We start from the raw sequence: 13075 nt of genomic DNA on the forward strand, positions 1-13075 counted from the left end.
GAAAAATGCGAAGAAAGACAAAGCCGTGAGAAGCTCTCTTGTTTCTGGTGTCATATAAAGATTGATCAAGTACCAGATCTGTCAAACTGTTTTGCAGCATTTACATATATTTTATTATGATGTGTATCTGTGTGTGAAAAGGCAGCTGAAAGTCAAACAGGTGATGATGGGGTTGATACTGTAACTTTGCATAAAATTATTTGGAAATCGGAATTTTCTGGGAGTGGAAACAAGTGAGCACAGTGCCTTCTAGGCCTTTACTGACATGGAAATGCTTGCACAAAGCATTATGAAGTTTAATTGTCTCACAGAAAACAAATTTTCTGTATTTAGATTCTATGATTTTTAATAGGGGGATGAGGTTCTACAAAGTACTGCGCTTTTCACTGGTTTGAAAGAAGAATATTTGCAGCATCTCTCTCCCTTGTGTGGCATTCTTTGTATGCCCACGTAGTCCTTTACAAACGTAGTGATTTCATCTATGTTTTCCCACTGCTGCAACTTCATCATCTCATATGGCATTACTCCCTCCAAGAAAAGCAGAATCAAGTCCACATGCATCTGCGCCCTGTTAAAAGCAACTATGCTCTTCTGTTGCAACTTAAAATGCATTTTCTTATTTAAGCTTTTCTGTCTTATAATCCAGAGATGCAGATTTTTTCCCTGCTCACCCAATTAGAACAATGATAGTTTGCCCTAGAATACAGTGAATTATAAACACATATAATTGGTGATGCATCATGCAGAACAGACTGATGGAACTGATTGCTTGAAATCTCTATTTTTATATGATCATTCTATGTGCCAGCTCAGTCAAAGAACCTCCCTTGAGCACGAAGATGAGTACACTTGAACGCTTGTCATGTGTGCCTTTCTATCCTAGAAATCTGGCGAAAAAAATACATCCTGCACATCACATCGCAGGGAGCTGAACGTCATACAAAGAAGCCTAAAGGGCGCAGATGTATTTAATTTAGGTGTAGGAGCAGCCCCCAAATCTCCCACGTATCTTCATATATTTGCAATTAAGATTGTTGATAAGGTTGTTCAGTGATCCAGGAAAAATACTAAGGTGTAACAGTGGCTTCTGAGTCTAAACCTTTGGGAATATACTTAATTTAAACAGAGGTGTAGGGCTTATCTTTAGACCCCATGGGACTGTCAGGGGGCAGCCTGCTTCACTGCAGAGCCTCATAGTTAACTTCACCAAGTGACAGCAGAAAACACTGAATGACTGCAGGTGGTCAGCAGCTTCTTTGAAGTCAAATTTGGCAAAGTAACAATTCCTCAAGTGATTATTGTTTAACTCAAATGATAACTACTATGTAAAGTTTTGTGTCATGTAACATTCACAGAATTACAATATGTGTTTTGCAGTACTCATGTGAACCATGGAGACTCTTCTGTCTTTGGTCTCACACAACTTTGCATCACTCCTGGGTATTCCCATTAAAATAAATTGTGTTTGACTGATAACTAGCTAAATTAAATCAGACCAAGTCATGTATGGACCCTTTGATGACTGCCAGCAATATATCCCAGTACTGGTAATATTTTCAAGAATGTACATGCAAGCCTGCCAAGACCTGCCCTTGCTGTTGTTCTTCCCTTTACCTGGCAATATGACGGACTTTGGATTCTGCCAGCTCCATACAGTCTGTTATTTGAAATATCAGGGCAATTGCTTTTATGGATCAGAGGAATTAATGCAAATATATATTATTCCCACTTGCTATTTAGAGTGGACTTGGTTAAACTTGACATGGGAAGTAAACATCATTTGGTTTATTTCTTTTAAAGAGTGCAAATGTTCTGTATATATTTATAAGAATCTGTCAGTTCCATGTCTTTTTTTTTTACAAAATGGCTCCATAAGAGCCTTGGCGTTGTTGAGAATGCCTTCTATTTATGCCTTTTATGGTAATTTTTAGGGATCCCGTCTAATGTTTTTTTTGCTGGAGTCATGGTCAGGATTAAATTTTAAATCAGCTCAGAGAGATACAGAATAAAACTAAGCTAAAAGAATTTACATTATTCCTTAAACGGGAGTTGTAACTTTATTGCAATATTCCTTGTTTTAGCTGCCAAATATGTAGTTCTAGGGACATATTTCAGTGAAAATATTATATAAAAATGCTACTTTCAATGGGTAATATGCTATCCAAGGCTGTTTATCCTAGGCCAGACTGCTCTAGCAATAAAGCACCTCTTCAGAAAATTGTTTAACAAAAGATCAACACAAATCTCTTTGATTTTAAACAGAAGAGAACAACTGGTGATTGCAATCGCACTATTGGAAAATGCTCATGTTTTAGTCAAAATTATTACATAGCCTGTTCTATATGGACTGCAAAGGTAGCCCTACTTTCTGCACCTAAACATAAACCCAAGCACTTCTGAAAGGAAAAACAGGATTGGAATAAAACTCTGTAACCTGAAATCTATACAGTTAGCCAAGAAGTACTAACTTTTTTCCCCTCTGTATAAATAATGCTAACAATTTCCTGGATTAGCACACTAAACTCCCAGTGTGGTTAATTATATTCTTACATTTCTTTATTTTTACTTCATTTTCCATAATTAGGAGAGAATTTCCAAATGCTCAAGGAAATAAATTTTTCCTAAAGTATAAATAAAGTGTAAGAAATTTTCCTGTTTCCCATCTCCGCCTTTTCAGCATGTACCAAAGCAGTCTGCATTGAACAGGATACCATACATCTATCTTGTAGACATGCTGGAGGGTAAACGGACCATTATAGTAAATGAGTTTTTGTATAGTTACGGCTCGTAAATGGCAACAGAACATCAGAATGAATATGGATACCATTAAAAAACCTCCAGAAAACCCAGAAAGCATCCATGGGGCAGTCCTCTCTGTTATTAACTAGTTGGTTGCACAAACCAATTTCCCAAATACCAACATGTAGAAAAGCAAAGCACTGAACTGTACATTTTATAAAATATCACATCAAGCTGCATAATGAATGATATATCCCACAGTTTTTCATGTCCTGGGGCAACTAGCTGATTTATATCATGGTGGTCTCTGTCTGCATAAATGACTGAGCCCTTGAATTCCGGTGGAGCTGAGAAACGCTTTCTGATCCATTTCGAGAAATGGACGAGCTGTGGAATCTGTAATCTCTGCCTGCTGTCTGCTTCCAGCACAAACTCCGCCATTTTCTTTTCAGCTCCCCTTGCACCTGTGTTAAAAAGGAAATGCACAACATGAACTGAAAATGTTCTTTTATGGGAGGAACCTTTCCGCGTTTATTTGCTGTCAAATCGGGACCTCTAGGAACAGAGTCATAGAACGTTTTGGGCTGACTTCTAAAGATCACCTAGTCCAACCCCCCTGCCATGGGTAGGGACATCTATCACTAGATCAGGTTGCTCAAAGCCTCACCCAACGTGATCTTGAACACTTCCAGTGCTGGAATATCCACAGCTTCACTGGGCAACCTGTTCCAGTGTCTCCATCACCCTCATAGAAAAAATTTCTTCCTTACTTGCAACCTAAATCTACCTTTTTTCACTTTAAAACTGTCCCCTCTTGTCCTGTCACTACAGGCCCTGCTAAAAAGTCTTTCTCCATCTTCCTTGTAATCCCCAGTCCTTATACTGAAAGGCCGCAATAAGGTCTCCCTGGAGCCTTCTCTTCTCCAGGCCAAACAACCCCAGCTGTCTCAGCATCTCTTCCCAGGAGATCTGCTCCAGCCTCCGGATCACCTCCGTGGCCTCCTCTGAACTCACTCCAAAAGGTCCACGTCACTCTTGTACTGAAGGACAACCACCTAGCTTGACCTGCTGGCCACACTGCTTTCAATGCAGGATACGACTGGCCTTCTGGGCTGCAAGTGCACATTGCCAGCTCATGTCCAATTGTTCATCCCCCAGTATCACCAAGTCCTTCTCTGCTGGACTGCTCTCAATCCATTCATCCCTGATTTTGGGGACTGCCCTGACCCGGGTGCAGGACCTTGCACTTGGACTTGCTGAACTTCATGAGGTTGACATGGACCCACTCCACAAGCCTGTCAAGGTCCCTCTGGATGGCATCCCTTCCCTCTAGGATACCAAATCAAAGATTACAAAACTGAAGTGAAGACTATGCCTACACTGTCTGAGGAGATGTCCCAAGGCCACTTTCAAAATCAGTTACGTATCACTTGTGCTGCAACATTAGCTTTTGCTATCTAGCTGTTAATCACATGTACTTAAAGCACAGAGTCAAATGATTAGCCCAAACGCAGGCATCTCATGAATATGAAAGACCAGAATAGCACTCAGGACACCTGCATGTCGATTCCCTGTGCAATCGTCTTCTTCAGACAGATTCCTCCTGTCAGACACTGCATGCTGTTTCATGTATATTCTACCTTAAAAATTGCCTGACACCGAAAGGAATTATTTGCATCTTCCTCAGCTGAGATTAGGAGAGCTGCTACATGCTGAGCACTTCTGAAAATCTGCTGCTGTTCTGGCAGATTACCCCTAAACACTTGTTAAATGGTGTTTCAAGTTTTGGATAAATTTCTAGACTTGCTGCACCTCACTTGCACAATCCACATTGCTTGTGATAGAGCTAGAATTAGATTCATGTTAAATCACAGAAGACACATTTACTAACACCTCGGTTTGCAAGGAATTAGATTTCAAACAGCTCTTAACTCTTCACCCAAATACACTAATTTCTCCTGTTGTGTAGAAACTGCCACATATTTATTCTATAGATAGGAATGCAAACATCCTTCTAAAACAGCTTAATGTATCAGAACAGAATTATAGGGGCTGAAAACAATATTTAACATCCTCAGTAGGAAAGGTGAGACTTACTTCACTGTTCAGGAAACAATACAGGACTGCAACAATCAACCCCTGGAAAAAAAGACAATATTCCTTAGTTAGTAGGCAGCACCCACCTAGGTCAATAAAACTTGTTTTCAATAAAAACTTTTAAATTTACCTGAAAAGATCCCAAACACAACTCAAAGATTATTTTATAATTATTGGAACTGCGGTCAGGGAACAGAGCAAACACTGTGTAGTGAACTCCAAACAATGGAATAAGCAACAACGTGGATTTTGCAAGTCTCCTGGGTAAATAAAAAAGCTGGAGTTAATGATAAGCTCTTGTTTTACTAATACGCAGTGTCGTTTACATAAACCTCATACGACTTCAGATTTATAAACAGTCTTAGTAAGAGTCATTTATTGCAAATTGTGTTTCAGGCTTGCTATGAGATTAGCCAAATAGTAACCTCATCAATTAACGTGTGCAATTCAACATTATACTTGAATTTTCTGACCTCACACTCTTCCAAAAGCCAGCAAAAGGCTGCAGGGCCTCTCAGCACAAAAAGAGCATTTTTCAGTTTCCCCCTGGACAGCAGCAGCGTGTAGGACCTGCTCTCTGCTCTGTCTCTCTGATGCACATCCAGCCGCCAGCCTGGTTTCACGGCACAGGTTTTGGGGAGAGGTTTTACTGCATTATTCCATGGGACCGCATTCAGCAAATTGGTGTGAGCTGCCATCAGATCTCACAAGACATTTTTTACCTGGCATAAAGGGTCTAGAATAGAAAGGAATAACGCCTTCCTCCAAAGACATACTGACAGATCCTCTGGGAGGTAAAATCTAAAATCTCTCTCTTGAAATTAATTAATTTCCTTTAAATGAGCAACTGTATGGCGAGTCCGTACATTGCACATACACAGTATGCAAATGGTACCTAGGAAATGTAACCCAGAATAATCTCAATTGTGAGATTTTCATGAGTCATTTCAGGTTTATCCCCAAATACTAAAATCTCGTAACTGTACCGATGGTATTAAGCATATACCATTAACTAATGTTTAATGTCAATTACATAATACATTTTACCACAAGACACTACTGAAGTTATGGAAGAAGTTTAATTATTAAGCAGAGCAGCTCTGACAAACTGTGAAACCACTGAAATGATGAATTGCCAATTATCCCTTATCTGTCACTTATTTCACTCTAATAACATCAGTTTAATATATTATGCAGGGCCAGTCATGCATGATTATGGATGTCTGGTATCAGATAAAATTCAAGAAGTTATAATGTTGAGTCCTATAGTTAATCACTGTCTCAGTGAATATAACTTGATTCAACAATGAAATGATGCTGTCATGAATTCACCTATTTTAACAGAAAACTCAAGGTATTTCAGGCAGTTTCATTTTTCCTGTGTCAGTCTTCATGGCCTTGCTTTGTCCATAAAGTCCCAGAGGCTGCATCTGTTTATGTGGAAAAAATCAGTTCTGACAGCAAAGTTTCTCAAGAATAGTAAAACACTCACATCTAAAGGTGATACCAGTAAGTGGGGCAAATAGGATTTCCTTAGCAGAAGAAATTCATTTGCAACTAGGGGAGATGATGACGGCAGCAAATTTCCCAGTTTCCAAAGTGAAATGGAAAACTGATTTTATTTGAACTTAACCTTACCCGCTGCAAAAGTAAAACGAGCAGCAAAAAGGATGGAACCAGGTACAAGCAAGAGGGAGAGAAGAAGGGAAGAAAAATGGTGAATTGCAAGAGTAGTATTCATTTTAGACTCCTTGCTCACTTTCACTCCATTCTTGTTTTAATAATATTTGTCTAGCTGATGTTACTTTCTTTATACTGCACTTATGTTTTAGTGAAGGAAAGGGACAGATAAAATAGCCTATTCTTCTCTGCATTTTAGAAAATGCATTTTCATTTTGAATAACGAGCTTTCCAGACCTTTAATTTGCTCTGTAGATGCAGTATTTCTTGAGGAGGTTAATCTACTGTTCTCATGGGTATCAGCTAAAGACCGTCCAATCCAAACTTAATCAGGCAATCAAATGCTAAAAGCAACGAATTCACAGGGCTGGATAATGAAGGACAAGGTTGCTATTAATGAACAGTTTTTACAATGAAGTGCTACAGTAAACTGTGGAAAACTATGGGACTGATAGGAAGGGAATGCCTCATTTTCCTACAATGCATAAATACCACACGGAAACCAAAGTAAAGTTCCTATCACAAGGAGTAAACTTGAGGGGATTTCCAGCCCATAGGTTGGTCATTGTGCTAAATAATAATGTGGTAACTGCATAATTTCATCTAGGTTGATTCAGTTCTCCCATATGTTTAGTTAATTCAAGCAGAAAACACAAAAAGGACACTTGTGGCCCTACAAGGAAAAGCCTTATGTCAACCTACTTGTGCCACCTTTTCCACGGCACATCAGCATTCTTCTCTTTTTGCATTTAATGTGTCATGGTGTTTACAAAACACTTGAAGTCCTACTTCTTTTGGCTTTAAAGATATGCTTTACTTTAGCACACCATGTATTATCTGCTTTTAGGACAGGAATTCAGTATTTTTGAAATGAAGAAGAGGTGTTATCCAGGAGCACATTTTCAAAGGCCATTTGCATGGTTTTGAATTTTCAGTGTTCATGTCAGGATTTATCATTGAAATATCATATTAACATCCTGAAGTGTTAAATTCTCTGTCTATATCTGGGCTTTAACATAAGACCTATTACAACAGACTCTTGATTCTGAATTACAGTATCCAGCAGCTATTGTAATAAACAACAAGTGACATGGCAATATAATAAGGAACAAATCCAATTTTAGCAATGTATTTAAATTGCATCCCAACACTCCTTGATTCTAAAGCTGTGGAAACAATGAATGTCTGGATTTGATGTTCAAACCAAAACATGAAAGAAGAAAGCCTAAACAAGTGAAGTTGATCTACATCAGAAACATTTGTTTTCCTCTAAGAAAATAAAGATACTATTTTAAATGAACCTAAAATATTGTATTTCACTTTTTACTTTTTGGGAATAACATAACTTCTTTCCAGCTCTTATAAGATATGTAAATAGTACAAGAAAATAGTTTGTTGGTCTTTATGAAATTGCATATTTTAAAATAAATTTTGTTTGATGTACAATTTATGTTTATCTCTATTTCATCATAGTGATTAAATCTTTATTAAACCACATCTAAAAGTACTTCCGAATTAAATGCAATTATAGTTTCACAGCAGTTGTTGGTAGTAGGTTTCAGCAGAGGAAATCTTACAGAGGTTATTTTGGTTCTGTGTATAATATCTAGAAATACAACTCACTTGTACTGTGACTGGTCATTTCCTCCAACATCTGGAGATCTTAACTTCTGCAGTAGGATTCTTATAATACTAATGAAAAGTATAAAATTCACCTGAAAAGAAAACCAATATAATGGTTATTTCTGCCCACTCTGCTCAATACACAGCACAAAAAAAATGCTTATAAAGTCAGACAAATCAGCTCAGCGGTGGGTGTTGTGTACCTCCTGCCAGAAAACACCGAGTTCTACATGGTTAAACCTATTGCCTGTGTTTGGCCTCACCAGGTTTGTTATGTCCAGCACCCTTTTGCATGGCCACCAGTTCTAGTCTGGCTGGCAAAAGCCTTTGAAAGCCCCAGTTGTCCCCACCCAGAAATGCCCTCCTTGCAAAATCTCAGCTTAAGACAAGTTTCCTAGCAGGATGGGACATCGGATGTGATTTGGTGCAATCAAGCATTGTCCTAAATTGTCATGTGAATTCGTGACTGGAAGCCCAAGGAAAAGGTGAGTCCCATACAGAGTTTTGATTCTCTCTTGCCTTAACTTTTAATATTTTCTTTCTGAATGACAGAAAGAGATTGTTGCACAGGTGATCTGTCCACTTCAATCAAGCATTAAAAGGGCCTCTCACAGGCATCCGTCATGGATATTGATGGAGATATTATCACTGAAGGAACTGAATCCCTGCAGTCTAATTCTTGTGATGGCCCTCTGACATAGAACAGCAGTATTATTTTATTTCAGGTTTTATTTAATGGAAAGGCACATGCATAACAAAAGTTACTATCAGACCCTGGTCAATCTAGCAAACTGAAGTATAAAGCTCGGTAGATCCTACGTCTCGCTCGCATTATTTCATCATCCTTGGCTTTTGGCATCTTGTGTTCAACAGCCCTTCTGGTGCTGAACTATTTGGTGTGGTATAGAAAATCACACACTAAATATATCATGCCCATACTAAAGGGAGGGAACACTTCAAATCCACACCTTCACAGCAATGTGAGCTAAAAACTACAGCTACATAAACAGCTGCATCAAAGGCACACATTTCAGAAGAAATCAACCTAGAGAAAAATTTCTGTCACTGTGAAAATGAGCATTTTATTGTTTTTAACTAATGCCATCTCAAAGCCCAGAACCAGGAGGTTTGCTACCCAACCAGATGGTGCCTGCCTCACTGCTATAAACCTGCAGTCTCTGCCTTGATGTATTGTTGGAACTCTTCTTTTTCCACAATTGGGCTGTAAGCTTTTCAGCTTCAATGAATGTCTGTGTCTTCTCTGACATACCCACCACAATTTGTGAGGTTAATAAATAAACTATGGTCATTGCAACTTCATGCCCCTCTGTATTTAATAATTTGTTAGAAATGACAGGTGAAGGGAAGTGACAGGAACTGACAGGTATTAAATAAAAAATTAGGAAAATTAGAAATGTTAGAAAATATATGCATTTACTGAACTTAACATACATTTTTCATGCAGATGATGACTTAGAAGTTTTCCACGATGAAGTCTCCTATAAAAGTAACAGGCAGAAGCCTGTTATTGCTGATCGTGTCTACAGACTTACCACAGCAGAGTGTACAGACCAAGGGATATACATTTAGTTTGCGATATGCACCGAAGCCAGTATTAGTGGTCAAGGAGAGAGCTTTAATTTAATGTTTCTTAGCCACAAAATAGGAGAAGGAAAAAAAATCTTTACTCTCTATTTGCAAAAGGACTGGCAGAATAACTTCTTCACAGGCATCACTAGCTCCTACTGTAATGGAATAAACTGTTATCTGTTTGGTTTCTGAAGCATCAAATCATCTGCAAAACTACACTCGGTGACCCATATTCTTGACTGACACTCATGTATTACTTTTAAGTCTGTTTTCAAACACATACCCTTCTGTCTGTAAGCGCAACCTTGGATTAATGAAAAACATACATTCTTGATTGGAGTCCTTGGCACTACTGAGCTTGTGAATCCAGCCAGCTGAAACTGGGTATTAAGAATCTAAAGGTGGCCACTGCCACTGAATTACTACAATTCTGAATTAATCTATCTAAGATTATTATTGATCATTTGTTAAAATCCTTTAAAGGATATATCTGATTTAGAACAGAATATTTCAATAAAATATGAAAGAAATAGTGCCCTGGAATTTTATGTTTAGTATTGTAGCTTTTCAGTCCCATAAAATCATAGAATAGAATATGTATATGAACATCTAAGAACAGGAAAATGAGAAAATAATGTGAATCCAGAGAAACTGCAAGACAGTGACAACAAATGATGCCTCTTTAGTGGACTAACAGTACGATGCTGCTGGTACTCTTTTCTTCTGGTTGGCTTCCTCGGACAATAAGTTTTTGAGTCTAAACACATTGTCTGGGCATGTATAATTTAAAGTGTCTTCACTTTGCTTCTTTCTTGCTCTTTAGTCCCTTACACTCGCTGCAATGTGAGATAACAAGACAAACATTTCTCAGCTACTCTGATGTGACAGAAGTCCTGTTTCCACCCGAACACCACTCCTGCCCAAATGAGGGCAGCTTATGCAAGTGGAGGCATGGAGAAGGCAGCTGTGGAGGCATTTGCTAAATGGTGAATATGAGTAACACCACATTAACTCTTTGGAATAGTCACTCCCAATTAAATAACTCTGAAACATGCACGGTTCGAAGTGTGGAAGCCTGACAAATAATTTATCTCAAGCCAAAATTGCCAGGAGAAGACACCAGGGAAGGTTTCTGACATACTGAGTTAACAGAAGCCACCCCCATTTTGAGAAGTGACTTCAGAACTTTCACAATACTGTTTACTGTTGGATAATAACCTTATAGAAAGCAGTGGAAATGTTTGCAGTTAACACAGAAATTGATGGAAGACAGTGAATAAGGCATGAAGACTGAGCAGATTTCCTGTTAAATCAAACACAGTTAAACTATTGTTCTTTAAAACCTTTGCCTGACTCCCTCTGTCTTTCTAAAGCATATTCATGGCACCATCCTCACAAGCAGGCTCTATTCTACTCGTATTTTCTTCACTCTTCTTCCTCTTAAAGATTTTCCATATCAGCCATACTCTGGGCTTCCCTTTCATGCCATTATGAGACAGTCAATGAGAGTTCTCAGCTTAGGTGTTCTGCTCTCCTTTATTCTCCTGAAATTCAGCTTCTTTCAGATTTTTCCTGTGTTCACCTCATCGATGACTTACACAGATGTCCTTCCTACTGCTGAAGTCATTTGTTATTGCTGATCACCCTTGTCACCATTCTCTGTGAGTCTTGTCTTGCTACACTCCCGAGCAGACTGAAGGCACCGTGTGACATAAGTACCTCATACTTTTATTGAGAAACATCATGTCTCTTTCACGACAGGTGTCCAAAGAATTTGCAATGGTCTCTTTCCACTGCTGAATGGCAGGCAGCACTAAACTCATTATTCAAAGGTTTGAATCTTCAACTTCTATTTTTTCTAGAAGGTGACAGGAAGTGTTAAGGCTCATTATGGTGTATGTATATTAAAAATTATGTTCCCATGAACGTAGTGTTTTTCACTCAACAATGACGAATTTTATGTGACATTTCACTAGCTCTGTGAATGCATGCTCTCCTTTGCACAGCGGTAAGTTTGCACGGCATCCTAGCTGTCACAATGAATGTGCTGGTTGTAATTTGGTGCTCCAGTAAGATACGCTACTTATCCAGCAGGAACGGGTGAGTATCACTGCTATTATAACTCCCTTTCACAACTTAACTTCTTGAATGCAAAATGCAGTTGATCAAACAGCTGAAGAATCATCTAATCAGAGGAGTAACCGGCTTCACACAGTTCACACTGCAGAATCACTTGGCCCTCTTTAGTTGCCCTCAAATCTAAAACATGCTGTTTAAGTGAAGAAACACATCTGGAAGGAGATAGCAGATCCTAAACATGTGCACCTGGTAAACCAAAAAAGGTCATTTGCAAAATATTTCCCTGTATCTTACAAGCCCTTTGTATCAAATCAGTAATAGAGCCATTAAAGAAAAAAAGAACGACTGTTCATTTGCCTCAAACAGTGATTCTGCTCCATGTTTTACGATACACTGGACTTGCTGACTGACTAGTTCTCCGTTTTCATAACTCCCAACTCCTTCCCAGTCTTTGCTAAGATCCAGCTGAAATGTAAGTCTGCCAATGAGGACTTGGATAACTTCTGTTTCCAGGTCTAGGACTTAGGAGAAGCACTGCTTTCTGCCACATGAAGTCTCAGCTGCCTATCAGCTGTTTAAATTGAACATCCAGAGAACAGACATTCATCTTTCTGTAAACACCAGCTGGTTTGTTTTGCTTTTATTTTTCAGCATATTTTCTTCACTCTGGACCATCGCCCATTCTCCAGCTCCTTTGAGGTTCATGCATTACCTTCCTGCTGTAGTTCTGTTGAATGCCCATTTCTTCATATTGTAAATCATCTTTTCTGTGAGTCCTTACTTTATGTCACTTCACACATATGCCTACTTTGCTTTCTCTTTACACACTGTAGAATTCACTCTGATGAAGATGATAGGAAGTTCTCTCAAAATAATTTTCAGCAGGCAAGCCCAAATGTAATGTGGACTCTTAAAATGTGTAATCTAATAATGTCCTAATTTTTCTGACTAAAATGTTAAAAATAAGGCAAGTGTATCTGAAATATATTCATTTACACTCTGACTGTTTTCAGAAATAGATATAAAACCACAGTATATTATGTCCAAACTGAATTGCACAATGAATAGGAATTTTATTATGCTATTCCAGTAATTCTAATGAGTTCCACATAGGAAAAGCCCAATGAAACATTCTCAAATGATATTGGTTTGCAAATACTTCATGTTCAATATATATCCCAGTAAGCTACCAATTAAAGAAAGATATACACAGTCGTAGTTTTTTATGGCTGCAATAATGTCAGATTCTCAATTGCAGGGCTATCTA

General features: G+C 38.4%; 1 protein-coding gene across 1 annotated transcript in view; it reads right to left on the bottom strand.

The window, feature by feature from the left end:
- Positions 1-2366: 2366 nt before the first annotated feature.
- The window catches only part of VIPR2 (vasoactive intestinal peptide receptor 2), a 55044-nt gene continuing 44335 nt past the window's right edge, over positions 2367-13075 (bottom strand). Inside the window, exons 10-13 of the mRNA XM_065627794.1 lie at positions 8140-8231; positions 4967-5096; positions 4837-4878; positions 2367-3203 (exon numbers count right to left, since the gene is read on the bottom strand). Of these exons, the coding sequence (XP_065483866.1) occupies positions 3030-3203; positions 4837-4878; positions 4967-5096; positions 8140-8231 (438 nt within the window). The 3' untranslated portion in view covers positions 2367-3029. The remainder of the gene's footprint in view (positions 3204-4836; positions 4879-4966; positions 5097-8139; positions 8232-13075) is intronic.

The sequence above is a fragment of the Caloenas nicobarica genome, chromosome 2 (genome assembly GCF_036013445.1).
Source record: "Caloenas nicobarica isolate bCalNic1 chromosome 2, bCalNic1.hap1, whole genome shotgun sequence".
Lineage (NCBI taxonomy): Eukaryota > Metazoa > Chordata > Aves > Columbiformes > Columbidae > Caloenas > Caloenas nicobarica.